At 45.0% G+C, this 27,997-nt stretch overlaps 2 protein-coding genes across 13 annotated transcripts in view; both read right to left on the bottom strand.

Annotated features, from left to right (window-relative positions):
- Positions 1 to 803: 803 nt before the first annotated feature.
- LOC120895554 (serine/threonine-protein phosphatase 6 regulatory subunit 3) lies at positions 804 to 18,260 on the bottom strand. Of its 4 annotated transcripts, XM_040299043.1 has the most exons (15): positions 18,105 to 18,260; positions 16,913 to 17,006; positions 14,395 to 14,940; positions 14,249 to 14,328; positions 13,722 to 14,166; positions 13,504 to 13,651; positions 11,627 to 11,771; positions 11,394 to 11,535; positions 11,190 to 11,308; positions 10,930 to 11,110; positions 10,551 to 10,826; positions 10,415 to 10,446; positions 9,820 to 10,248; positions 9,238 to 9,741; positions 804 to 8,181 (listed from the first exon to the last, which is right to left on the bottom strand). In XM_040299043.1, exons 3-15 carry the CDS (start codon positions 14,449 to 14,451, stop codon positions 7,734 to 7,736), a joined length of 3,006 nt encoding a protein of 1,001 aa, XP_040154977.1. In that variant the 5' UTR covers positions 14,452 to 14,940; positions 16,913 to 17,006; positions 18,105 to 18,260; the 3' UTR covers positions 804 to 7,733. The 4 variants fall into 4 exon arrangements, with proteins under 4 accessions (XP_040154977.1, XP_040154976.1, XP_040154979.1 ...); XM_040299042.1 differs by lacking the exon at positions 16,913 to 17,006; XM_040299045.1 differs by lacking the exons at positions 16,913 to 17,006; positions 18,105 to 18,260 and adding an exon at positions 17,681 to 18,068.
- A 7,576-nt stretch (positions 18,261 to 25,836) lies between these two features.
- LOC120897012 (protein bric-a-brac 1-like) overlaps positions 25,837 to 27,997 on the bottom strand; it is a 138,612-nt gene continuing 136,451 nt past the window's right edge. For 8 of the 9 annotated variants that reach the window (XM_040301612.1, XM_040301592.1, XM_040301601.1 and 5 more), the window contains exon 5: positions 25,837 to 27,220. In XM_040301612.1, the coding sequence (XP_040157546.1) occupies positions 25,958 to 27,220 (1,263 nt within the window). In that variant the 3' untranslated portion in view covers positions 25,837 to 25,957. Of the gene's footprint in view, positions 27,242 to 27,997 lie in introns of all 9 variants that reach the window. The other variant, XM_040301658.1, reaches the window with a different exon arrangement.

The raw sequence follows: 27,997 nt of genomic DNA, 5'->3' as shown, positions 1-27,997 counted from the left end.
CCAACAGTGAGTGGAAGTAAGAACCGACATATCTCGTATCTCAGGATGTCCAATAGTTTGGGATTAAGGATGGAATAGAAGGTACAATCAGACAGACACCAACCCAAAGGGTGGGCGCCACCTTTTAATAGATACTATTTCTGTTCTGTTTATTTTTGTCGTTTTATTTCTTCTTCTTCTTCCTCTTCTTCTTGCTTTTTTAGACAAACAGTTCCAAAGCAAATTTCTTCCTCACCGTGTAATTTATTTTTGCCTGCATTGTTTTCCCTTTCCCACCCTTCCCTGCCAGTTCTTCGTCCGTTCTTCGTCGATCTTCTCTCATCGCTTACGTACAAAGTAATGCAAAAAAAAAAAATAGTGTAAGAAAATAGTACTAAAAAACTAACATACCACAATAACCTGACTCATATAAACACACGCATCGCATGGACTCCAACACCTTCGCTCAAACACTAGCTTCAGCCTTCTTTTCTGCTGCAGAGTGTAATAGTTTAACGAAAAGCACTTAGGTGTGTGTCGCTCCTTTCACTTTCAAGAAGGGAGTGTTCTTGTCGTGATTGCCGCCACAGGATAGGACGGTGTTTGCTAAGGTCTTCTCGTAGTGGAGATACTGGATCGAAGGGTGATTCAAATTGCGATCGACCGATCACAACACTCTGCACCCCATTTGGCAACTCTTCGTCCTAAGTTCCTTTACGCTTTACTGCCTTCTTGGAAAGGATACACACGGAGCATACACACATACAGAGACTCACACATTCATCCACATACACACACACACACGCTGCCAACTCACATACATCTTCTTGTGTTACCAAAGTCTGTTTATTATATTTATATAAAAAAAGAAATGAAGGAAAACACTCCCACTCTAATTCCTCCAGCGGTTCTACACAACAAAGAGGCACCGGTACCACCACAGATTCCTTTTTTCTGGTTTTTTACTTCCACACATCCACAACACTTCTCCATCTCGCTTGCTCTAATTCATTCTTTCGCTCCCCTTACGCAAATTACGCTCTCTATCTCTTTCTCCCTCTCTCTCTGTCTCTCTCTGCAACAGGCACCCGTGGGTATTTGGGAGGAAAACGCATCATCCAATGAGCACAATTATGATTTTCTAAACACATGTTTTTTCCCCCTCTTTCTATTGCTTGCTCTCTCTTCTGAGTGTTCGCTCTCTTCTATCAAAACAGAAAATGATTTCGAGTCCTCGTTTCTTCTGCTTCTTACTTTGCGTTTCTCTTTTATCATACATTGTTTCATTGTCTTTTCTTTTATCGGTATGGGTGTGAGAGTGTGTCTGTGTTTACGTTTACTTGTTTGTTTTTTTATCTACTTTGCTTGTTTTAATCATTGTCTCTTGGTTGGTTTCAGTTTTCATCGGGAGTTTCCTTCTTGAGTGTAAAATGGTGTGTAAGTTAAGTTTCTTTTTGTTTCTTCTTTTTTTGTTTTATTTTTGCATTTTCTTTCTTCGGTGTAATATTTTATTTTTCTATATTCACCCTCACTTTCGCGCTTTCTGTTCTTCCACCTATCCTTTGCTAATATGTTTCGCTTATCATTCTGTCTAGTAGTATTACTTTTTACTATTTTTTATCTTCATTGTTCAGATTGCAAATATTGCTTCTCTTCGTTTGCTATTATTTTCCAGTAACTTTAGGTGTGTGTGTGTGTGTGTGTGTGTGTGTGTTTTGTTGCTTATGTTTTTTCGTGTTTTTTCTTATCTTCTCTGTTTCTCTATTTTTTTATTATTACGATACGTTTTCGATCACTTTCGTGCATTGATGAATTATGTTATGTGTTACGTTGTGCGCTACCAAAAAGAAACTCTTTTTCGAGGTTTGCATTCTGCTTTGCTTCTGTTTGCCAATGTTTTTTTTTGTATTTTTTTTACAAGTCTCGTTGGGTTTTGTTTTATTCGCAAACGTAGAATTGCGAGTATGAAGTAAGACTTTTCTTTTGCGTTCTTTGTCGAACAAACACAATAGAGAAATAAATGGGTAAGCATTTTGGTATAAGGCTTGTTTTAGCACAGTTTTCAACGTGTTTCAACGCTTGCCTTCTAGTCATTTCCCAAACAAAACAAAAAAGCTCTTTTCATATTTTTCCTTCTGCAATCCCGATTGCAACACCGCGTTGTTTTGGTTTTTCTTTCCTTCACTTTACATATTCACTATCCTTTTGTTTGTCTTCTTTTAGCATATACACACACAAAACACACACTTTCTATTCCGCTGTTTTTTTCTTTCTTTCACTATAACAGTATATCTAACGCATTCTTTACACTCACACAACTAGGCTTTAGCACTTTTCTTCAACCCTGTTTTTGGAGGGAAAGCACCGTGAAACGCGGCTGAAACTCGTGTTCAAAAAAAAACGAGACAAAATTGCACACGCACACACATACTTTGAGCAATTTGTTCTGTGTTGGCTGAGAAAGGGTAATGAGTGGGCTAGCAAATGCATTCAACAAACCCATGGTTGGTGGCCAAACGGTGTGTGAAGTTGGCGAGATATACACTACAACAGTAGTCGAGAGCGATAGAAGATAGACAGCATAAGACAAAATTGCACGTTTTCAGTACGTTACTGGCACAGGGTAGAGAAAGATACAAATGCGCTCCAACATTGCCGCAGTCGTCGCCGCCGCCGCACCAACAAGTGCAATAGAATTCCGTGGGTTGCACATCTAAAGCGTCTAAACTGGTGGCATGTTTTTGTTTGTTTTGTTTCTTCATTGGCATTTTCTCGTTGAATTTTCAGTTTCTTCCTCGGTTGAGGTGTTTGTGCGAGTGTGGATGGGTGGGTGTTAGCGTGTGTGTGTGTGTATGTGGTTATATTCTCATCGATATGATACGCTTAGTACATTCTAGCACTAAGTTGAAAGCATATACAATTAGTGTCCGCGTTTCGGTGCAATGCCTTCCTGAATGTGTCGTTCGTGAATGTGGGCAAGTGTGAATGTATGGTTTTGTCCCCAAGTTTTGTACGTTTGGTTCGTGAGAATGTGTGTTTGGTGTGTTTTTGTCTGCAAAACTGGTGTGCTGCTGTTACTGCAGTCAAAAGTAGTAATAGTAGTAGTAGTAGTAGTAGTGATTGTGGCGGTGGTGGTGCTAGTAGCATACAGGGAAAATCAAAACAAGCACGTGTTTGGTCCTCCTTTGCGTCAGCAAAATTGTGTCCATGCAGCAGCAGCTACCAACTCCAAATGCCGCCAGTTAGGAATGAGATATTTTCGCGACTTGGAATTTGCTTAATCTTATCTATACACACACACACACACACACACACACACACACGCGCGAGCACCATCCACACACTGACACAGTCTAAGACATCTATATAATACACGGTACCACCACGGAGAGAATTGAAAAGGGAGTAATAGCGTATTATTGCGTGCATTCTCAAACCCGTTCGAAAGCGGTGTCCGTCCGTACACGTGCACTCACTCTACGGTTAAACTGTACGTCTTGCAACAATTGTTTCCTTTTGTTTTTGTTTTTAAGTGTGTTTATGTTATACCAGCTTAAAAGACACAGACGTTTGTGTGTGTGTGTGAAATGATGTTCCCTCGGAAGACCCAGTACTGTTTGCTTCTTCTTTTACTCCTCCATTTTTCATAATGTAAATATCAATAGTTCACTTTAGTATATATCTGTATATAAGTGTATATATGTACTTTTTCCTTGTTCATTTACTTGCTTTTGCTTCTTTTACGCACACAGACACACACACATACACACCAGAGGAGGCCAAGTAGTTCTTTCTATTAACACCATTAATTACTTTTATATATTCCGGGGGTGGGCCGATCTTGGGCGAGCTACAACTAGAGCTAAAGGAGCCTGTTACAATTTACACTATTATACCAGCCATTTGTGTGACACTCGCAGTTCACATAATTTTCCTCCTTTTTTTTTGCTTATTTTTTTTGCGGTTCTCGTTAATTGATAGTAGCTACCATTTTGGTTTCACTTTCCTTTGCTTCGCAATCGGGGCACTTGGTTTGACAAATGAAGGGTAAAAATCATGAACACGCACTACCACTCTACCGGTACCGGTTTAGCCACCATCAAATGGGCCGCACACTACTGCATTCTGCTGCTTCTCTTTCCCCGTGCTGGAAAGTGGGGATTATGGGGAGGATATGCGAGAATGGTGGTGGCCTTCTCGGGGATCGTGGCTACGATACATTTGCAACAATTGAAGTACTAGTAATAATAATGTTGTAAAATCTCTATATGATTGGACGAATTTAGTTCTATAGTTCGTTTCGCGGTTGATATCTTCTTCCCGTGCTTTCCGTTTCTAACCGTTGCTTGCTTTAGTTTTAGCGAAAATGAAAGACAGATCCAAAACGTTCGAATTGCTATGTTTTGCTTCTTTCCTTTCCCTCTAAACTCAATCTCAACTCAATCTTTTGCGCCGCGCAAACTGGACAACCCAACGTACAGTCGCACATACTCCGTTTTGTATTGCTATAATGCGCCTACCTTCGTTGGAAATGCGTGGCTAAACGTGGCTACTGCTAAAACCAAGCCGCAACCCGAATCATGGACGTGTACGATTAAAGCGCGTTCCGCTTGCATCTTACTGTGTGTGTGAGCGTCTAGAGTAGTAGAGTAGTAGTAGCAGCAGCAGCAGCAGGGGTTTTTTTTTACATTTAGTTTTAGTGCAATTGTTTGCTTCCTTTGATTTATCCGATACGTACAACGAACAGAAAACATAATCAAACTTAACAGACTGTTGTTTTGCTACAACAAAAGGGTCAACAAAGCTCCATCGTGGGGTGGGCAGATTGTACGGGAAAATGGCGCAAAAGCAGAAAACAGGACAGCCAATCTGCCAGACGCAGAGCATGCAGCAGCACTTATTATTGTCGCTTGCTATTGTATGCATGGTACGGTAACGACTATCGACCATAATGAGCATAATGATATGGGCGACGGACTACCTACACCACACCCCACACGACGGTATGGGGAAGGGAACAGTAGTGTGTGGTATGTAATTACTTGCAAGTGTTTTCTTAAATGATCACCTGCGTCTGTGCGTGTGTGTGTGCCATTCAATTAAGCACAATAAAGAACTTTCCCGAACGCGAAAGTTGTTTTGTTTACAGCTTTTTCTTTTATCCTTTTTACGGGTACGCGCTTTATGATTTGCGACAAAAGGAAAACCAACAAGAGAGGCAACGAAAAAAAGCATTCCCTGTTGCTGAAAACCATTTGATTTTTAGACCCATTCTTTGCTAATAAGACATGTTACTGGTGTGTTTCCCATACCTTAAAAAACACACACGCGTTCAAGCTATTACTACATGTGGGAGGGGGGTTGCTCTACTTTCTTTCCCCAGTCCCTATACCTTACTTACAATAATATGTTACATCCTTGAGTAACTATCGTTTGTTAGTTTTCCCTTTTTTGTTTGTGTGTTGATATGACATCAATAGTTTTAGTTTTGGTTTGCGTACATTGTTTTTTTGATTGCTTTCTCTCTCTTTTTCTCTTCTTTTTGTTACCGCTGCTACTAACATACACGCGTTGAGCCATCGTTATCGGTACACCCTCACTACACCACCACCGAACCGACGCAAACCGTAGCAGACAAACAAGGCATTCTATCGACGAACTAACTCAAACAATGCAGGGGTGGGCAGGTCGGTCGATGAATTGATGCGAAGTTTGTTTATGTTCCGTATGATTTCAATTTAATTTACCGAATTACCAAACACTACACTACACCTGCTTGAATTTAAAACGTGTGTCCCGATCGTAACCGTTTCGTCATTATCAAAAGTGTTTTTTTTCAAATTGCAATCGCAATTCAAAACAATAAGCTGTTATTTTTTTTGGGTTTTTTGTGTGTGTATGTATGAGTAATTCCTTGCCACCTTTTCCTCGCACGCCCTACTACTAGACCCAGTCCATATGAATTAGTTGAAAAGCAAATTTTTACTATAGTTTCACAGCACAATTTGATAACTTTTTTATGCTAACCGTGTCACAGTATTAATCGACTTTTCGGCCACGCTCCCTTGCCGGAGGAGCTTTTACTACAAATGTATGTCCTGGCGCACCGTTCCCTCTTGGCTCGCGCTTTCTACTCCTCGCCTGCCACCTACGGGGGGATTGAATTAAGATCAGCATTTGCTTCTGGAAGTACAGCAGCAGCAGAGTGTACGTGGTTTTGCGCCATTGCCTTCTTACGAACACCGTGTGAAACGTGTAAAATATATATTTGTGCGTCACCCTGTCTGTGCTGTCTGTGTGTGCTCTGCAGCACTTAAATTGTCGTATTAGGTTGTTGTTTTTTCTCTCTCTCTCTCCCCTGTCAACATACATTATGCTGTAAGCTAGTAGGTAAGCTAGTATGGGTGTGTGTTTGTGTGTGTGAGGGGGGGGGGTATGTCTCGATGTAATCAAACGTCTTACACAAATCAATCGGTTTATAAGCTCACTTTTTGTTTCCTTCTTTGAACTAATTATTGCTCGAGTTTCTTCAGTGAAACACACACACGCACACACACAGAGGTGGTTATCATCATTTTCATTACGGTGGCAAAATAGGAGCTACTTCTTAGGCGAGTAGTGTGTATGTGTGTGTGTGTGTGTGTGTGTATGTGTGTGTGTGTGTGTGTGTGTGTGTGTGTGTGTGTATGTGCTTGAATTTGCAAAAATGGTGCGCGCGCGTTACTGCGGCAGCACGTGGCAAGAACTACGGCAAGTCGTTGTGGTCGTGTTCAGTGCGTGGGGCGATGTGGGAACCGTTGATCCGTCCACGCATGGGGCTTGTACGCTGAGGGGTTTTTTTTTTCTTTTCTACCGAAGCGAGGGCAAAAGAGCATGTTGCACTAACGTGAGGTAACGTTTAGAGTTTTGGGTGTGTTTTTTTTAGTTTCTTTTCTTCTCAGTTTACTATTACGGTACCATATAATGGATCACATTTACTTAAGGCATGACTGATGATCACGGAACGTAAAACATTTCCAAAACTACTGAAAAATAACCTATATAGAAAACACTTCATTATTTAAAGTTTGAGATGGCGGAAGCTTCCAACCAAACAAACAAAAAAAAAAAAACCTGAAAGTAGTAAGATTGCTAAATTCTTGTGTAGAACAACATCTGATTATCTGTTTCTTTCTCCCGCTTTTCCTCGAAATGCTTTTGCTGCAAAAATTGCAAACCGCTTTGCAATTGCTGTGTGAGACACGCAATGCGCGTCAATATGCTCTAGGCTTTGCTTGTCTAACTCGTGTATGGTCGCCCTCGCACAAATTACTGTCTCCTGGATGCATGTGATACTTTAAAACACACATGATTATCATATAAGCTCTTATACCATATAAACAAACCTCCCAAATCGCGCATTTTTCTCCTCTCATCTACCGGGAAAGAGATGCAACTCGTCGATGTGCAAACAAACACGTGCGCGCACACACACACATACACATACACGCACACATATCGTCGTCGTGCTCGGATCTTCCCCAGTGTGTGTGTGTGTGTCGCTGTGATTATGTGGATTAGCAGTGCACGGTAGTAGTAGTACCGTTTAGGTTCGGTGCAGCGGCAGCATGCTGTACAGGTTGTCGCCGTCTCTGACGGCGGCGTCGATGACGCTGCTTTGGCTGGGCGGCCGTTTCGGTCTGGTGCGCGTGCGTTTGGCGTCGGTGTGGCGATGGTGGGGGATCCCGTTGGCAACGACACGGCGGCGGACACCCTCAATTATCCGGTGAGCCGCTTGTATCGCTCGCATCGGCCGCGGAGCTGCTGTCGCTGGTAGCTGCTGTCGCCTCAACGGTGGGTGCTGCTGTGCTGGCGGCAGTCTCGTCTACCGATGCTGGTGCGGATTCTGGCACTGTTGCTGGTGCAGGCGCTGCTGCTGCAGTTGCGGTCGAGGAGCTTGCAGCACTGTTGCTTGCCTCCTCTTTCGGGGTCATGCTGCTGCTGCTGCTGTTAGTGCTTTCATCTCCATTTGCCGCTTCGGACTTTTCGACGTCGGTGCAAGTGGCTGGACTAGCTGCTTTCTCCTCTGTGCTACCACCAGCTTCCTTTCGTTCGACGGCACTGTCCGCGGCTGCCATGGGTTCGTTCTCGGAAGGTACAGCGGTCGGTACATCGGCTACTGTTTGTGTGCTATCGACAATTTTATCATTCACGTTGCTGTCACTAAGAGACCGAACAGAGAGAAAAGAAAAACATTACATTCCTTTCAATCCATACTACACGCACACCTCACCATAACAGGGTTTCGAATCATATCAACCATATCAAACATATCATATCGAATCAAAGAATAGTGCAACCAGTAAAGCGAATGTTGCAATTGATTAATTAAATCCTGCAAGCATACTCTGGAAGTTTGCATTTTTATACTGGAGAGTTGCGAAAGCATACTGTGGAGGAGCTGTCATCAGACTGTGGGTGCCGCTGTAAAGTGATACCTATGCTGTTTTGTAAAACAAAAAACACCATCTTGATCTGTTTTCGTGTGGTATCCATCTGTATACATGATGAGCTAATTCCATCCTGGCGCGGAGTCACAATGAATCATGATGATTCAGTAAAATTAACGAAATTTTTTTGGGATGTTTGCAGCGGCACCCACAGTCTGCGCGATAGTAGTGGGTATAAACTCATTAAGAGAGTTAGATCCTGGCGTAGGATGCACTTAACCTATCCGTGGGAGTGCCACTTACTATCCAACGTGAGGCCCAAATATTTCACTTTGCTAGTCCATTCCACACCAGACGACCGTTAATCACAACCCTGCTGCAATAGTTTGAACCAAAGACCGTCTGCTTCGATGTGGGATAATCATGAGCTGAGTCTAGGCAACGTTGACACGAGTTTTCGTTGTAGCATAATGTACAAAAGTATCAAGGCAGCACTGAACACGACGGTTTACCTCGGGCAGTGATCTACCCTGCACCGCAAAAGCAGTATCGTGTCTGTCAATAACAAAGACTGACCATCACAATGTACAATAGTGTACAATAGTGAACCCAGCAAACTACCATGTGGCACTGCGGCCGGAAGTAAGTGCGAGTCTTAGAGCACCCAGCGCTACCCAGTCAGGTCATTTGTTGTCAGGTACCATCGGGATGACAAACGTGCAAAGTTCCACAGTATGCTTGCACGATTCAACTAACCGGTTGAAACATTCCCTTTACTGGTTTGAAGTGGTTCCCATTGTATGATTCGCAAACCCTGTATTATGCTTACCTCACTCCCTGTGCATCCTTTGCATCGGTTGATTTTTCTACCGCCTCCAGGAATGTGTCCTGCTGTACGCTTTCGGGCACTTTGCCGACCTCTCCCCCACTGGGCGTGGCTTGGTCCACGGTTGGCGGTATCGAGTTCGCGTTAAAGATGTCCGCATTTTCGAAATCGAAAAGTGCACTGGCCGCATCGAACGCTGCAGCAGCGCCGGCCGGTTCGTACTGCAGCGTACCGTCGCCGGACGTCGCCCCAGACAGGGAAAGGCCACCGAAGGATGGATCGCTGCTGGCGGCGGCGGAATTGCCCACCGCACCGAGCGCTGACTCGAAATCGGCAAAGTTGTCCTCGAGCAGGGCCGCCGACGGTGGGCCCGTTTCGTTGACCGCCTGCAGAAACTTCAAAATGTTGTGATTCATGCCACCGGTCAGCGGCACGTCACTGTTGCTCTCGCTGTCGACCAGCCCGGACGATGCCAGCGCACCGAAATCAAAGTCCGACTTCTGGCCACTGAAAGGGAAGGGGATGAAAAGCGATAACTTAGTAAGGGGGGCAGCCCACAAGGGTGGTGTCTTCGGCACAACTCACAGCAAACCGTCGTCGCCCAGCAGCATATCTTTGGAGGCGTGGTGGTCGTCATCGTCGTTGTTCTGCCCACCACCACCAGGCGCCGACTGTAACGGTGCAAACGGATCGCCATCTTCGCCATCGTCGCCATCGTCGTCGTGCTCGTGCGCCTTTGCCCGCTCGCCGAACATGGCGCTCTGCATGCCGAACGGATCGTCCCCGGCAAGGCTGTCCAGGTTGGTGGGGTGCCGGCTGTTAGGCAGGGTCAGGATCTGGGCGGCCGAGTCGCCAAAATCGTCCCACCGGTCCGAGGTGCCCTCCGATGCCTTTAGCTCTTCCGCGAAGTCAAAGCTGTTGAACGCAAAGTTGATGCATTCCAGCAGCTGGTCCATTTCCACCTTGCTTGGCGGAGTATCGCACGGCATCATCTCGCCGAGCGGTTCTCGCTCTCTGCCGGTTCGCAACGCGCAAATGGGCCGCAACGAAATAAAAAAAGGAAACGAAGAAAAAGGATACTTTTAGTGGACGGGGGTTCAGCAGTCGGGCAAAATTCCTCCTCCCAACCAGGCAGTTTTTTTTTTTAGGGTTTTTGGAGGGGGCGCAAGATAATACTTACAGTGAGCAGATACGATAGGGATCCTGACCAGCCTGTCGGGGGACGTCGTCGGGTGGATTGAAATAACATGTGGCATTACTCAATTAATCAACACACACACACATCGCATCGTTTTTACGAGTGGTTGCAGACTTACCAAAAACTTCTTCTGCATGCCTAGGTGATTTAACAACTGACTATTCTCGGATTCCATATAGCAAGCCCAATTCGACATCTGCTCCTCATCCGTAAGCGTCGCGTGTACCATACCGCGGAATTCCTTCGAGAGGTTTATGGAGGTCATAAGCGTATCGCACATCTCGATGAGATGGCCAGTATACCCTAATTGTTTAACGCACAAGCTTTCGTTGGGTGTTACGGCATCTACAAATAGTTTCAACAGTTTCGGCGCCAGCTGAAAATCCGTTATGATCTGGCCGGCCAACGGGGGAAAAAATGGGGCAAAAACCGAAATTCGTGAGAGGAAGGCTAAACATTTAACCACAAATCAATACTGCCCGCTCCACACCACTTACATATCGCTGCAGGCTCGAGATAGCGAGCTTGTTATCTCCCTCGCCGCTGCTGCCGTCGCCCTGGTCGAACGACGCGACGGCATAGTTGATGCAAACTTTGACACGCCCGTGAAGGAAGTTGTTCCAAATGTATTGCTCGAAGAGGTTGAGCAAGGTGTCGAAATAGTCCGTTTCACAAATCCTGTAGAGAAAGAAAGAGTATATGTGTGGTTTAGTGCAAGAGAACCAGCATTGTGGCTCGCTCCACAAGGGCGACTTACGCGGCAATAAGTTCTTTGTTTTCCGTCTCTATTAATACTGTAAATAGATAGCAAATCTGAAGTCTCACGTTGCCCAGCGGTGGTGACAGTGTGCCGAAGGTGGTAACTATGTCCGGTTTCTGTGGTAATCGAACACACAATATCAATAAACCGAACCTAGCAGGGTGGGGGGAGAAGGTGGAAGGTGGCAGGAGCAGTGCTTACCGCAGGCGGGTTCTTGAGGATCGCGACAAGATCGGCAACGCGCAGCTTGATAACGCTGACCAGACGCGCCACGAGTAGGTCGTGGTGCTCCTTCTCCGCATCGATCACAATTTGCAGTGCCGTATCCGAGACCGGTTCTTGGCTGTAGCGGGATTCGGTGAAATGCAAGAAAAGAAAAAAAACGGTATAATAACTGCGTTCCCAAGCAGCCCGTGAGGGCCCGTGGCACTCACATTATCGTGTTTTCTAGCAGTCTTAGGATGATTTGAATTCCGGCAATGATTGCACTTTCTTCGCCATTTGCTTCGAGGATGATGTCGAGCAGCTGTTTCGTTGTTTCTTCACTTTCCAGCGTGTCTAGAATCGGGTCCGAGGTAACTGGAAAATAAGTTTAAGAAAAAAAAAGAGTAACATAACCGTTTAGTGCGCGTTCTACGGCATGGAGGACAGGGAAAACAGGGTAGGGTAGGTAAACGATCATCCGCAGATGGTGTTGTGTAGGTAAAATCCAATCAGAAGAACTTTCAATCGTACAACGCACAACAGGATATGGCAACACATGCTTGCTGTTTAAAGATCTTCTGTGGGATTTTCGTGGCAATGATGCAAGTGTACAAGTGAAATAAAAAGGAATTTAAGTCAGCAACGAACAGGGCGATGGGAAAGAGGAACTGAACCTAAAACAACAAACACACGATAAAAACAAAACAAAACCATAAATGTAGCAAAAAAAAAAGCGAAAAATAACAACCTGAAGGAAGGATAAGGAGCATCTTCGCGATAAAGCGCGATTATGTGGTCAAAATGGTCCAAACAGTCCAAATAAAAGAGGAAATAAGAAATCAACCCAAAAAACCACCTGTGTTAGCTAATACACACTTCTCACACACATGTAAAGAGCGTGAGCTGCTTGTTCAAAGTTGAAAGCTACTTGGGAATTGTGTGTGTGTGCGTTGTGTGCCAAGGAATCGGCCGAAATCGGCAAAATATGTTGCAACAATTGCAAACCAAACGATGCTGAAAAAGAAATTCAACGAAAAAACGGAACGGAAACTGGAGGATTGACTGTGTGTGTGAGAGTGTGTACGGGGTGGGTTGTGGTACATTGTATATTACCTTGAAAGCGAGACGAAATCTTGCCCAGAATCGATGGAATGGTACTGCTTAGGTTGAAGTTGAAAATGGTTTTCAGTTCGTTAGGGAGAATTTTGGATTTCAGATTGTCGATCCGCTTACAAGTACTTTGCAGTCGGAACGTCCCTTCTAGGGCAACAGGTAAATGTCGATGAAAGAACACACACACACACACACACACACACACACACACACACACACACACACACACACACACACACACACACACACACATACACGCAATTGTGTTTCATTCAGTTATTTTCGGTCGGTTAGGATACAACACGCAGTGCGGATGCATCATGAGCATCATTCATCATTGAGGAGATGGGACGATTAAGGGTGGGTGGTGGTGGTGGTGGTGTGTGCATTATTGTTGTGTTGGTGTGGCATTTTTGGATTTGATTTTTCGGGTTGGCGGGCGGGGGGTTTTGGTTTAGTTTAATTACAAACAGAAGTAGTTTTTAGTTACCGCGCGTGGGGGAAGTTTCGTGTGCGAAAGACAGTGGGAGAAGAGAGTGAGAGAGAGAGAGAGAAAAAGAAAGAAAACAGTGAAGTTTAAAAAGAAATGCAATTGTGTAGTAGTGTAGGTGCGTGTTGTTTACAAAAAAGCGGATAATCGAAAAATAGTATTAAAGGAAAATAAAAAATAGACAAGCCTAACCAAGCTGCTTTGTCTGTAAGAGAACGTATTCTTTTTAAAGGCCAAAGCTAAGTAAATCAAAATATGCTAAAAGCACAAGCAAAAAACAATGCTATGTCGGTTCGTTTGAGGTGTTTCGCAAAGGGAGGGTGGTATATGAGGATCACACAATGATATGGAATGGAACACAAAAGTTAGAAACAAAACCAAACCTAAGGGGGAAAACAAGTCTTTAGGCAACAGTTTCAAAATTTGCAAAAACCAACGTTCACTTCTAGAGCAAATACACAAAAGGGGATGTTCACACATCCATTATTGTCATTGCGTACACACCTTTGTCCTGCTGCTCGTTCTGGCGCTTACACCGGCTGATCTTGATGAGCTCGATGAGGAACTGGGAAGCATTGTAATGCTTCTGGTCCTGGCCCGGCTGCTTGAGTAAGGCAATGATTTCGGCCACCAGCTTCTGCTCGTTCAGCCACTGTTGGGCGGGTAAAATTGGACAAAATCATTAGCATCAAGCACACACGCAAACACACAGCGCCTCATACCTCCAACAGTTCGGACTTGAGCTCGGCATCCTCGATGTCGGTGATGTGGGACAGCAGCAGATCGCTCACGACCTGGTTGCCAAAGTGCTTCAGCATCGACGGCAGGAAACCTTTCTTCGACTTGATAAACTCTAATACTTGCAGGCACACAGATTTGTAGGAGAAGTAGTCCTGCTCGTTCTGCTTCGCGATCAGCATGCCGAACGTTTTGCAGAAGAACGAGGTCAGCAGCGGGTTGAGCGGCGGCTCCTTCAGCAGGAAGCTGTACAGCTTGTTCAGGAAGTTCTGGTTCTCGACGAGGTGCGTTTTGAAGGACGGCACATCGCTGGTCAGTATTTCGCACGCCATGTTGGAATGCATGAAGCGTATATTGTCGTCCAAATCGGCGGCCGGCTCCTGTATGATGAGATCGATCAGCGCATCGAAGTTTTCGGTGCGATTTAAGCTGCGGGCAGGATGGGAGGGGACACAAAAACAAACAATGTCAATCGTGGTAAGGAACAGAAGTGCTCAGAGCTCCTACTTACTATTGTATCAGCTTGGGATTCTGGCTTTTACATTCTTGTAGAACGTTTTCGTAGTCCAGCACCTCGGCAAGGGTTACACCCTGGTAAGTAATTAAAGCATATAATTAACATCTTCCCCCTGGCCAACAGCAACAGCCGGCTCTTACCTCTTTGCTAAGCAGTGCGTCGATATCGGACTGCATACTGAGCGAGTCCCAAAACATGATGCCTCGTTTGTATCGTATTTTGACGGAGCAGATGGCAATCGGCCAATCGGCGATTGCAGGTTGCGGGATTCAGTTAAGGCAAGCTCCCGGCCGCTTACTGTACGTACCTGGTACGACGGTGAAAGAGCACAGCGCGCGGGGGGGTAACGCGTGAACAACAACAACAATCCGGAGGGGGGTTCGGAACCGTCTTTATCACACACACACACAAGGACACAAAGTGTGCACTCCTTCTGCTCGCTGTATTAGTCTTGCATGCCTCCCGTGCACGGCTTGCACCACAGAGACTCCACAATCACAGTGGAAGGACAAATGAAGCGTTAATGCTCGTGGTGGTTGGTGGTTGTGTAAGCTTTCGTTGAGGCTGTACACGGTTTCGGGGTTGAAACACAACTTTTCCTAGTGCGATTTCGTTAGCATGGTACAGCGTGGATGCAATCGACTACACTTCCTTTTGCGCTACGAGCCGACCTAGATAACACAGCACTGTAACGAAACGACAGAAAAGAGCTTATATTAGTTTAATTTTTCTATAGGAAATCGTTAAAATCGAACCGCTAATACAGTAAATGAAATAAATCGAATTGAAAATTGCCCCGAAAAACGCGCTCAAACTACAAGCGTACACGAACGAAATCGCATGGGAATGCGCGACCGGCCCTACTCAATGCGGCTCATCGATTGTGGCCCGAGTCAAAACGGAACTCTGTCGAAAGTCGGTACAAATCTTTTATTTTTAACCCAAAGACCATTCTCTCCCCTTCACCCAGACCGGGACCCAGCCCAGCCCAGGTCGTCACAATCCACACCATCGACATTGGCGGGACGGGTAGGCAAATTCATTACCCTTCCCTCAGGGAGGGTAGTAGTGGAAGAGCTCGTCCACTGTCACACTACATGGCTCGCGTGATAGCACCAAGTTTCGTCGTTAGAATTTTGATTTGTCCGTTCAGTTGTGCATGCAGCGGCCGCGATGGGTCATACTTTTCTGGCATCTTCATCTCGTTCTTCGATTCGATATTGCCCAAACAGCAATTGCTAGATGGAAAATAGCCGTACCGCCGGAAAATACGGCCCTGTTCTCTCTTTTGACAGCCGAGCATTGATGCAGCGGACCGTGACAAAAGATAACGTAACTTAACGCGATGCTTCCTCCTTGAACCGGGTCCTCTCCTCCCTCTCTTACGCGGAGAAAACTCTGAATGGGATGCAAAAATGGGGGGGGGGGGGGGTGCTCGGAATTGTTTGTGCTTTTGCGTTCGCGTACTTCGGCGTAGTTCTGTCACTGACGTCAAGGAAGAATGGGATGGGACGACGAGAGGCCAATTCATATTTTTATCAATCAGACAGGTCACACACACACACACAGCCCGGCTTGGGGGGGTAGAAGACGTGTGTGAAGGGAGTATGCGACCCTGTGTGTGACAATTAGGGTGTCGATTATTTGTGATAAGGAGAAGTTACACATTACACAAAGAGTAAGCTCTAATTAAGCTGCTCTAATTTGGCAACATATTTGAAAAATCTATTCGCTGTGTGGCGGCGATCGGTGGGCCAGCCCACATCCATCCAATTAACGTCTGGAAGGCATGGCAAACCGTCACCATTGTTGTAATCACACCGTGGACCCGAGATAAATGCATTCCGCGGCTCCGGGATTGTGTTACAGGAAACATATTAGTTAGGCCCCACCAGCAGCAGTAGTAGGCTGTTTCACGCTTGTTGCTCGGTTGTTAAGCAATTCAGCCAACCAGAACAAAACCGGCCGCCCTTCCCCCACGGACACACGACGGCTGATGGAGCGATGGAGAAAAGATGGTGTACGCGTACGGGTTGCTAGTGGTCTGCTAGAATTGTGAAACCACAAGATTAAAGCAAAAGCTAAACGATCGCTGCTAGTGCCTTCCGTTCGTGCCACCATATCATACTAACCTGAACAACGATCACAGATATCTCGCGCACGTGAACACTATCCCCACGAAACCCTTCCGCGCCAGCCAGCAGACACACTAAATTGTTGTCTAAAACTAATTTGCTTTCGGCACTTTTGTCCGGAGATGATATGAACACACACACACACACACACACACACACACACACACACACACACACACACACACACACACACACACACACACACACACACACACACACAACTAGACACACAGAGACACAGACACAGTGATTTGTTGTCGAATGCTAATCCCTATTCTTCCGCACACCCAGTATTTCTCGTGTGTGCAAACCCAGGTTCGTGTGTGCACTATTTTGCCTTTCAAGGATTGCTTTGTTCCAAAAGGGGGGATGGCGGCTCGATCGTCGTGCACTGGGAAAGCACCAAAAAACTATTGCCACTTCCGGCCAGTGGTAGACCCAGCTAGCAGAACGGCTCAAACCCAGCAGCACAACTCGTTTCAGCACACTGCACACGTACACACACACACACATACACACTTACGCACTAGTGACGACGTTCGACCGACGCGAGTGATAAGAGGTGTCGGAACGACACACAGAAACCACCCGGTAGCGATGTGTTCGTGGTGCCGATGCTAGAAAATAGAAAATAGACAACGTTGTAGGACTGGGGGACGGGAAGATAAGGGAGAAGGGAAGGTAAACTTAAAAAAGAAAACAACACAAAAATACTACGCGCTTCTTCTCCGATTTATGGCAGACGTGTGTATGTGTGTATGTGTATGTGTGGAGGGGGTGATGGGCCACCCGATCAGCCCCCGATCCGCGTGGCCGGGGTGTAATTTTAGCATATCAGAGGAGCCAATTCCGATGCTGCGTTCTTTTCCTGTTGCTTCTCTCGAGTGTTTTTTCTGCTATGTCCCTTTTTTTGCTTAGGAGGGTTGGTTGGATGCGTGGGTGTTGTTTTTTTTTTCTTCAGTGCCTTCAGACCACATACACACAAACGCACACATACAGTCGAAATGCGTGTAGACGGGTGGGTGATTACGGTGGACATGGACTCGAGGATGGTTACCGAACCGATAGCCTGACCTTGGTTCTTCCCCCTGTGTACGAAAATCGATCCCCAGGGGAAGAATGGGGGGGGGATGTCCCTTTTCGTGTAAAAAAGGCAGCGCCAGCCGGAGCAAAGGAACAGCAGCAGTTCAACAGCCTCGGCTGCTGCGATCAATATGCGACTTTGCACCGGGAGGTAACGGAGCACTTCACGAGCATAACTATGCAATTCGACACACGGCGGCACACGTACATTTCAATGCAGCAGCAGCAGCAGCACCGGACCAGAACAAAAAGCAAGGATGATGACTTGTGCTTATCGCATCCGGACAGCACATTGGTGCACAACCACTCGTGCCTCGCTGTGACGTTCACTTGCTACGACGGCAAAATCGGAGGTTAACATGCAACCGATGGTTCAGTGGTTCAGCAACCAGGCAGGAGGACAATTTGTCGTGATTTTTCACTTCAACATTCTCGACCGCCGCATGAGTCACACTGCTGCTGCGGCGCCGTACATTGTTCGCCATCGGTGGTGGTTGGTTGCACTCGGGGTATTTTTTTTTTCTTTTGCTTTTCTTTTGTTGCCTCCGCTCTCAGGCCGTGCGATTGTGGCCGCACGGAGAACACACCACAACACAGCCCTGCAAAAAACGCTGCAAAAAGGGACGGTGTACCTGCTGCACTGGAGTGGAAGTTCGGTTTCCGGTAGTCCGGGCCGGGCTAAATTCCGTAAAGGACGCGAAACACGACGCAGAGTGATTCTCTTTTGCACAAGTCCACTTCCACTCTTGGCGATCTATTTTTTTCGTTGGCAAATAAAATGGTGAAAGTCAGAAGGGAAGGGTGGGAGCGCGAGGTGTGCGCCCAGGTTGCAGACAGAGTGACCAGAAATACCGATTTATCTGTATTCCTACCGATTTTTGATATACCTACCGATTCACAGATGAGCCCCCTAAACCTACCGATTTTTCATTTATCCTACCGAAAATCACAGATTTTTTCATAATACAAACCAAAAAGTCATATAACTATTTCACAAATCACTTAATGAATAAACCTCTATATGGAAATCACTAGCAACCAGAACCAGAAGTTCAACAGAGACAACCCGTGTCTGCACTTCAAGTCGAACGCGCTGATAAAATTTAATATGCAATTTGACAAATAATGTAACCCGGCGCTCTAGCAGCATAGAACACGACATCGAACATGAAAAATGTATAGCACTTCACATGTTCGATTTGTGGGTTATCACATCGAACAGATTAGCTTCCATCTCCGACACCCCCCCCCCGCTCAACACTTCAAAGCCTACCGAAAACTAACGAAAAAATCTTTAACTCCTACCTAAAACTACCGATAAAATTTTGATGCGCCTACCGAAAACCGCAATCTGGCCACTCTGGTAGCAGATTCCGGCAGACAGTTGTTTGACAGCCGCTCGCATCGAGCCGCCTGTCAGCGCGGGCGGCCGCCATGTGCGGTTGGCGCTGGGAAGTTGAAATGTAGATAGCACAAGAAATTAGTATTTTTAACCAGTTTATTTTGCAAAATAGTGATTGATTCTAGGATACAAACAAGTACAACATGTTACCTTATGTATTCAATCAATAACATCAATAAATATCATTACATGAAACTGCTTCTTGGGAAGTACGAAAACGTAAACAAAGCGTTCGACACGCACAGTTGGCAGAGGTAGCGTTCTCGGTCGTTTCCTGCAGCGCCATTGCCATCGGGATCCATTCAGCTTTTAACGAGCGAAAATGAGATATAAATTGAGTAGCAGTTCGAAGCATTTTGAAAAGTGTGTAATGGATCAGATTAAATATTAAAATCGAACTGAGATACCCGACTAGCGGTTCACAGTTAAATGTTGATGTTTAATTACTGGTAACAATGCCCTTTGTAGTACATATGCGTACAGCATTGAACTCTACGTTGCGTGTATTGGCAGCCCGTTTGTCGCTTCAAAGAATCGACACGGCAGCCCAAGAGAAACTTATAAAGATTATTATTAAAAAAACAAAATAGGAATTTTTAAATACTAAAAAGAGCTAATTTTGATTCAAAAACTCCATTAGGTGATATTTTTAAATGGATTATTGATTGAAACATCGAAAAACTAAGAGAACTACCTACCGTTGCACATGTTTATCCATCTCCAACCACAGTTTCTCAATCTCGAAACAGCAACACACATGAGTTATTTGCATTTTTTAAACTATATTTTATATCGAATAAATTGGTACACTGTGACAAATAGCCAACTAATGATTATGATAAACTGTTTTCTTGTTTGTTTGTTTGTTTGTTTGTTTGTTTTGCTTTCGGTGTGAATGTTTAGCAGCTTGATACGATTTTCCTGTGTTCGTTTTATTTTGCTGTTTTGTTTTTTACTTCTTTTGCTTAATTCGTTTCCATCTCATTCGTTTTGCCAGATGAGAGTGTAGTTATTTTATTTGATTGTGGTTTTGCTGCTGTAGCTGCTGTGTATGTGTACTTTCTTGTGGATGTGCTGTACTACATCCATCGTTCTCAATGATGATCGTTTAGTACTGTAGGTATGTCCCACTGTTCCTAGCCTGCTCTCGTACCATGGGTTATCGGGTGTACCATTTTCAGCCACTGCTTCAAATCAATAATTAGGTAAGATTGCGTATTTTTGTTTTTTTTGTGCGCATGCATAAAAATAGTACTACCCATCGGGATCTGGATTTTCTCTCTCTCTCTCTCTCTCTCTCTCTCTCTCTCTTTCTCTCTCTCTTCGCTTCGTTATAACAACGGCTTTGTTATGCATACAGCTGCCGTTTCCATTTTCTTTCTCGCCCCATGCACGTACAGTATAAAAATGTGCACTTAAACGATAGCTCATAAAAAAATACATAATAACTTAGGCAATAGAAAATAAAATTCAACAGACACTTGTATAAATTAAACTTCCGCACAATGCAAGCAAACTATGCTGCCAGCAACGCGCGCGCCCAAGGAAGGATATGGAATCCATGTACAGTTACCAAGGATGAATGGCTATCGCTTCTAAACATCCGTTTTGCTTGGGATTGGTTGGATTGGTTCGAATTGCTTTATCGTTTTGCGCGTTAAATTCAGAAAACAGTTCAATCGCTCTCCCTCTCTCTCTCTCTCTCTCTCTCTTTCTCTCTCTCTCTTGCTTTCGTATTTCTTTTGCACAACGCGTACTATTAACTATATCGGTATACATTTGCCATTACCGTCTAACTCTTTTTCCCCCTAGTAGTAAAAGTAGCTGTAGTAGTGGTAGTAATAGTACTAGTAGTAGTTGTAGTAAAAATAGTCGCTACAGTATTACTAAACCAAATTATTCCGATGAATAATAAATAAACTCTGCTATTAAGATAAGTAGGAGTCGATCCTTTCAGTAATAATAATATTAAAACAAAACAAAAAACATGATTCCCATTTTCCTCGCCTCATCCCCCCAAGACTCACGAGAGGCATTTAAAGTGCGTGCGTCGGTGCGCGTGTTTGTTGTGTGTTAAAAGTCGTAAATCATCTCTAGAAAATAGTAACAACACAGAACATACATGTATATATATCTAGCCGTTTTATTTAACTGTCCCTATGCGTTACAGTGCAAAAATCAAGAACAGAGAAATGCACATTAAATTATACACTAAACAAATAAAAAAATTGGTAGAGCTTCATTCAACCAGCTAAGCCTCGTCGATGGAAGGTTGGATTTAGATGGTGGGGTGGCTTGTTTTTGGACTACATTTGTACATTGATTGGGAATTAGAGCATGGTAGTGGGGGAGATGGTGAAATGGTTTGGGATGGGGGTAGCTTTAAATGTTTTCTTTTTAAATTACACAAGATTGTTTAATATATTTAGTCGTTTTTTTTTTCACTATAAATTGCACGGCGACGATCGAACGTCGTTCTACGTGGCTAGCTTTCCGTTACAAAGACAAACCCGTACAGCCTGTAGTGTAAGGGGGGGCGCGGTGTGTGTCTGTGATGTTCTGCGGGTAGTTGGTAGCGAACGTGTGATAATTTATTTAAATTAACCTAAACAAATACCAATTACATCGGCTACATTACACTGCTATGCACTATCGCACAATCGGGCTTTGATTTGCATCACCGTTTATTAACGTTTCTGTAGTTTTGCTATATGAATGTTTGTGTGTGTACCTATGTGTGGTTGTGTGTGCTTGTTTATGGTTTTTGCTTTTGCGCTCCAAACCAACGCCCTCTAGTGGCGGAAGTTTGGTTTGTTAGGGGCTGCTGTTGCTGCTGCTTAGTAGTCACTTAACCTCCTTTGAAACACTTAGACAGAGTTTTTCAATTATAGCAGGCTGAAAATAGCCACCAAATAAAAACAAAAACGAGAGAATATACAGAAAAAAAGCAATAAATTATCAAACACGATAAGCGATTGCGTTGAAATGCGCTCACACAACCAAGTCCTGTTGATGATTGTTTTGTTTTTCTTCTTCGTCTTCTTCTTCTTCTTCTTTATGTAGGTTAGTAGTACATGCGCACAGCGATGATCTTGATCGCTCAGTTAGGATCATTTACTATCTTTCATGTCACAATTATTTGCTCCTTCTTCTACTCTCATTTTTGCGTGCTTTCAACAGCTGCACAGTTGTGCTGTTATGGTTTTCATGTTTCTTGTTCTTGTCTTGACACCTTTCTTTTCATCTTTTCCCATCCATTGTTGTGTGTGTTTGTGTTTGTATTTGTTTGTTTGTTAAGTATTTCTATTCCATTTTACACATACATTTATGAAGTTTAGCTAATATTTCCTTTTTTTTTTGTTGCTGAGCTGCTTTGCTGTTTGAGGGGAGGTTGGGTAATTATTATTCTGATTTGCTTGTGTTTTGTTGCTATTTGTTTGAACATGTTCCACCCCCTGCACTGTCGTCTGCATTGCAGGGAGGGACTGCTGGTTTCGCATCGAAACAGCTGGGTGGATGTAATCATTCACATTTCCTATATGAGATCATGCAAAGAGCGGGTAGCGGGGGTTGACATCCATAATGCGTAAACTATTGTTGGTTATTGTTGTTCTGTTTTTATGTTGCAGAAAGAAAGGTCCTGTTTTTGCTTGCTGTACCGGGCTTTACGCTCCCATGTGACGTATGTGTATGTGTCCTACGTGATAATTTTTGGTTTTTGTTCTGCTTTGTCGTATACCGGCGCATACTCGTAATGCGATAAAAGGGTATGCGTACGCGCTAGAGACTCAATGCGGCTAGCGTTGTAAACTTAAGCGTTGTTTTGCTTGTGTCGCTTGTACAACGTAATCGGGAGGGGGGGTGGTTTCTGTACGATCGTGCCATGAGCATAGGTAATGGAATTTTGACGTGATCGCTTACTTATTCACACGTTTTGGTTGTTGTAGGTTCTGAAACAGCAGGTCTCTGTCAACATATAGTTTCGTTTTTAGTTGTTGCATCCTTGTTTGAGAGGTTGTTTTAGCAAATGTTGCAAAACATCATGACTATTGTTGGGATTTTGTTTGTTTCTTTTCACAGTTTTTCTCATTTGTACAGAGCTGGATGTTTTTGTTTTTGGGGTAACATAAATGCCTTAAAACATTTTTTCTTTAATTTTGACTTTTAAAATTTTGGTCTGAACGGTTACTGAAGCAAACTTTGTCTTACGTATGCCTTCCTAGAGTACATCTTTTCCCATTGCTTGTGTATGGTTTAATAATTTTTAAAAGATCTCTCATTTTTTTTCTTCTCCCTTACTCTCTCTCTCTCTCTCATACATCTCACTGTCCTCGTACAGTGCACTGGAACAACCAACAGAAAAACGAAACGAATACACTCTACATCTGACTTTGATTTTGATACATAGATTTACCGGTTTGCCGAAAAGTGTTGTAACAATTTTTGTATTCTCCTCGCACCAGTTTACTCACTATAAAACTAACAACTACACCAGCCACTCGTGTTTCGCCATTGTGGTATTATTGGTTTGCTTTCTTTCACTTTCTTCACCGTAGGTTCAGTTCACCGTAGTTTCACCCGGTTGGTTTATAGATTTGTGGTTTTTTGTTTCTGTTTTCTTTCTCTCTTGTTTTCTCGCTCTCTTTCTCTGTCTATTACACGCTTCGTAAAGGGAAGTGGAAGGCACTTTTGTCTCTTTGTCTCTTGTCGTTTTCTTCCCGCTCTTTTCACTGCGCTTTCTGTCCAAAGGCTACTACTACTCCTTTTTTCTTCGCCGCGTTTTTTCTTCTTTTCTTACACTCCTTTTGTATCGTTCTTGGTACGATCTGTGTTTCCTTTAAGCGCTCACCTGCGCGGTACGCAACTTTTTAAATATACCTCTTTGCTGCTACTATAATTTTGTATCATTCTTTTCGCGTTAATAATTTTGTTAAATTTTGCATAAAATTTTGTTACTCTCTCCTTGCCAAAAACAGGGGGTTTGTTCGCCATTGTTTTGCGATTGTTATTACATTGTTTTCTTCTTTTTCTTTTTCTTTGTTAAGTTTCTTCACTTTTTTGAACACATAGGCCGAAAGGTTGCTTGTATTTTTGTTGTAATAAATTTTTGCTACTTTGTTCCTACTTTTGCCTAAACGTTTTCACCTTTTCGCCGAAAATTGTTTAATGTTTTTTTTTGCTTGCCAAAAAATGGTAACATGCTTTGCCTTTTTAAGAGGAGAAGGGGCGTCCGGGCAGGGGTCCGTGATACTTTAAGGGGTTCCGTCCGAAAAGAGGAGCGTTCGTTCCTTGGCTTGTTTTTTAGTTTTGCAGCAGTTTTGGTTTAGTTCGCTAGGTCTCTGCCAAAAACATGTTGCAAATCGTGCCTGTTTGTTTCGTTCCTTCCATTTTTCCTTCTTGTTTGTGCTTTTGTAGTGGGTTTTTCTTCGGGCCGGTTTGCTGGTGCCGGTTAGCCATATTTTTTTTTTGTTTCACCACAACGAACCTGGTGGTAGCAGTTTAGTGCACACGGTTGTAGTGCAACGTAAAATTGGGAACGCAAAATTCAATTAACTAAACAACGTATTCGTTCCATGTTCCATTCTTCCATTTTTTTTCGAGGATTGTTTCAGCTCACTCGGCAGAAAAATTCTTCAATCTAAAAGGCCTAAAAGGTTGGATTGTTGTTCTCTTACTTTCTCTCTCGCGATATTCTTGTCTCTCTCTCTTTCTCTATTTTCCCTCTTTGTTTTATAGCAATGTGTTACTCTGTTTTGTCCTTTTTGCTAAACTATTTGTTTGTTTGTTTCAGTTTCGCTTCATCTCCGTCCATTGATAAGGTAGCCGAAAGTATTTGTAGAGATTTTTGTTGTTTTCTCTTTCTCAATCTCTCCTTTTTACTTTGGGGGTTTTTTTTAAGGTCCGAAAGTTTGGCATTATAAATGTGTTCGCTCGTGTACAAAATAGTCCCTAGCTCATGCTTTTATTATATTAATTTTGCTCTTTTCCGCCTGCAAGGTATGCAATTCAAATCACTACTCAACGCACAATTCGGTGATCTTACAAAGCCGATCACACCTCTACCACTTCAGAGTAGAACTTGCATGTTTGGGCTATTGAATTATTCCACAACCAGCGAGAAGGCAGGCGTGCAGGTGTCGCTTGCTTTCTATTTGTTTGCTTTTGCTGTTAAAACTTTCAATACCGTTTGTTTGTTTTTTTTGTACACACATTAGTTAGAAGTCATGATGCAAGTTTGAATCTTTTGCCCCTTTTACGTTGTAATGGTTTCACTTTTTTAAATTATTATTTCCTTTCTCTTTCTTTCTCTCTTTTTCACCTTTCCAAAGGACTGTTCCGTTCCTTTTCCGGCTACGTTAGCGTTTAGGACACGCAAGTTCTTTTTCACCATTTTGCGATAAGTTTGATGACAGTTTGGAATGTAAGATTCCATTTTACATGTTTTGCGCATCGTGTGCTTTTTATCTTTGCCTCTCTTTCTCTTTGTGTTCCTTGCCTTTTAGCTCTTTTTCGCTCCCAATAGTCTTTCGCCGAGCTTTTCCCATCACCCCTTATTGCACACAACCTCTTATCTGGGAGGGTGATTTTCTTCTCCATTTTTTATCTCTTGGCTCATTGCTCTGCTCCTCCCATACACCACCTGTCACACGTATACACACACACACACACACACAATGTTGGAAGCATGTCCCCCATGTTTATAAGTTGCAGTTGTTTTCCCTCCCCCCCCGATGGGAAACTGTCCAAATAAATACTGTGTATAGTGTATATGTATATATATGCTCACAACTACATTTAATGCCTACACGTGGAAGCGAAATGGGGCGAGCCGGGCAACGGGGGAGGGGTCCGTTATGACCCACTCGTGACGCCACTGCACCAGGGAGAAGACTTGTGGGAACTCTCGCCAGAGCGCTCTTCCGCTTAAATATATCACATATTAAAAATTGTCTAAACTTAAAAGACCGACCGATAGAGGGAGCCACCGATGGCGCCCAGTTCGGGGTGGGATAGCGGTGCGGGGTGCTGGTGGATGTGTATGTGCTTGTGTGCCCGTGTGTCTGTGTGCGTCATGGAGCCGGTTTAATCGCCCCGACACTCGGTCAGCGGTTCCACCTTGATGGAGGCCGTTGGCCGTACCGCCGTGTCCTTGTAGTCGGGCACGCGGGACGGTGGGCAGGCGGCCCGCGTCGTCGCTACCAGCGCCGCAATGTCCTGATCCTGGAACAGGTGCTCGGGTCGCGGTGGGGACGAGCTGCTGGTGTAGCCGGTGGACGGTGCTCCGCCGCCCCGGGACGGCGGCTTGCTGCCGTACGGTGGCGGCACGTGCAGCCGCACATCCTCGGGCCCGGGCTGGGTGCCGCCGGCCCCGAGCGCCAGATTGACGGCCGGTTCCATCGCCAGCCCGATCGGGGAGGCGAGCGGGCTCTCGTCGGGGCTGTTGCTGATGCGTAGGTCGTGTGCCGAGCCGGGCGAACCGAGCTTCGTTATGCTGAGGGCGCCCGACGCGCCGCCCGAACCCACCAGATGGGACAGCGGGTTGTGGTGCGGCAGATGGTGCGCGTGTCCGTGGTGCGGCTGGTGATGGTGCTGGTGGTGATGCTGCTGCTGATGGTGCGGATGGGACAGATGGGCCGGGTGCTGGTGGTTCAGGGACGAGCCGGCACTGCTGGAAGGTGACGATCGATGGATGCTGCCGGCGGAACTGCTGCTGCGGCCCGTCTCGCTGGCGGCCAGATTGGAGCGGGCCGTCATCGCACGGTCCCGGGCACCGGGCGGTGTCGCCCGGGACATACCGCCCCCAGAGCCACCACCGAGCCCTCCGCCGCCGCCGCCGTGATGCTGCAGCTCGTGCTCCTTCGCCAGCCCGCTCGAACCGGCGGGCGAACCCAGGCGCGGCATCTGAATGCCGGCGCCCGAGCCGCCATTGTTGTTGCCGTGCCCGGTCGATGGGACGGCCGGTGAGCCCATCTTCGGGAGCGGGATGGCACCGCTCGAGCCACCGCCGCCGCCGCCCCCGCTCGGTCCACCGGCGGCGGATGCGTTCGATGCGGCGGCTGCGGCCGCGGCCGCTGCCGCTGCCGGATGCATGCTCAGGTTGGGCGGCGTGCCACAGTGGGACGGTAGGTTGAAGCCGGCCGCCGCCACGAGATTGGCGGCGTCCGGGTGGTGCTGGGCGGCCGCCACCATATTGCACATCTGCTGGCGGACGGCGGCCACGGTGGCGGCTGTCAGGGCGTCCTGCGACATGCCGTCCGGGACGTTGGTGCCGGTGGCCACGGAGGGTAGCTGACCGTTCGGTGCGGTCGGCCCGTAGCTCAGGGGGTTGTCTTGAAAGGGAAAAGGCTGGAAGGATTCGATAAATTACTAAAAAAAGAACGTATAAATGGATAAAGATCAGCGCAACGGAAAGGGGGGAATGGTCAGCCGCTGGCCGCCTTTGTGGTTGGCGGCTCAATCGCAACAAGAGCACTTGACTTGAAGCTTAGTAGATAATCCAATTAATGTTGAGAGTGTGCAAAAAGCATTAGTTCCAATAGAGGTTAACGAATTCCAATCACCAATTAGAATTTAAGCGTTTACAAGCCACTTTTCAAATCCAATCAGATAGATTTGCATATAGTAATAAATGATAAAATAAAATAATAAAAACAATGCAAACGAAGCAGATGTGTTGAAAATCATGTGGACGAAATGGAAAACATGAAATAACAAAATTATCTTTTAAGCAATACAAACTATCAAACAATACAACTACAGAAAAATGACTCATAACACATCGTGGAAGAAATAAGAAATGTGAAACGATTTTACAGGGGTTTCCAAGTCACTCTCTAATATGATCAGCATTACAGGGTTTTCCAACGCACTTTTGAATCTGCACATTATTACTCACCGCCTGCAAGATGTTTTTCAACAGCAGTCACATATTGTATTGGCATCACAATTTAAAGTTAAGTTCAACTCATCTCAAAGAACTGTCAAACTCAAACCAGCTTAAGTCGTGTTGAAAATCATGTGGAAGAACAGAAGAATGTATTGTGATGAAAATACAACATGAGACAGTTGTTGAAAAACATCTTGCAAGAAATGAAAAATATTGTTGACATTGGAAATTGACTA

The sequence above is a fragment of the Anopheles arabiensis genome, chromosome 2, assembly GCF_016920715.1.
Source record: "Anopheles arabiensis isolate DONGOLA chromosome 2, AaraD3, whole genome shotgun sequence".
Classification (NCBI taxonomy): domain Eukaryota; kingdom Metazoa; phylum Arthropoda; class Insecta; order Diptera; family Culicidae; genus Anopheles; species Anopheles arabiensis.
This window is presented reverse-complemented; position numbering and strand designations above follow the sequence as displayed.

What these genes read in the sequence shown, in the direction of transcription:
- LOC120895554 (XM_040299043.1), bottom strand. Translation starts at nt 14,451, where the DNA reads ATGTTTTGGGACTCGCTCAGTATGCAGTCCGATATCGACGCACTGCTT. An exon ending in TCAAGTCCGAACTGTTGGAG is followed by an intron (nt 13,652 to 13,721) that starts GTATGAGGCGCT and finishes CCCGCCCAACAG; the next exon opens with TGGCTGAACGAGCAGAAGCT. An exon ending in AACAAAGAACTTATTGCCGC is followed by an intron (nt 11,111 to 11,189) that starts GTAAGTCGCCCT and finishes CTTTCTCTACAG; the next exon opens with GATTTGTGAAACGGACTATT.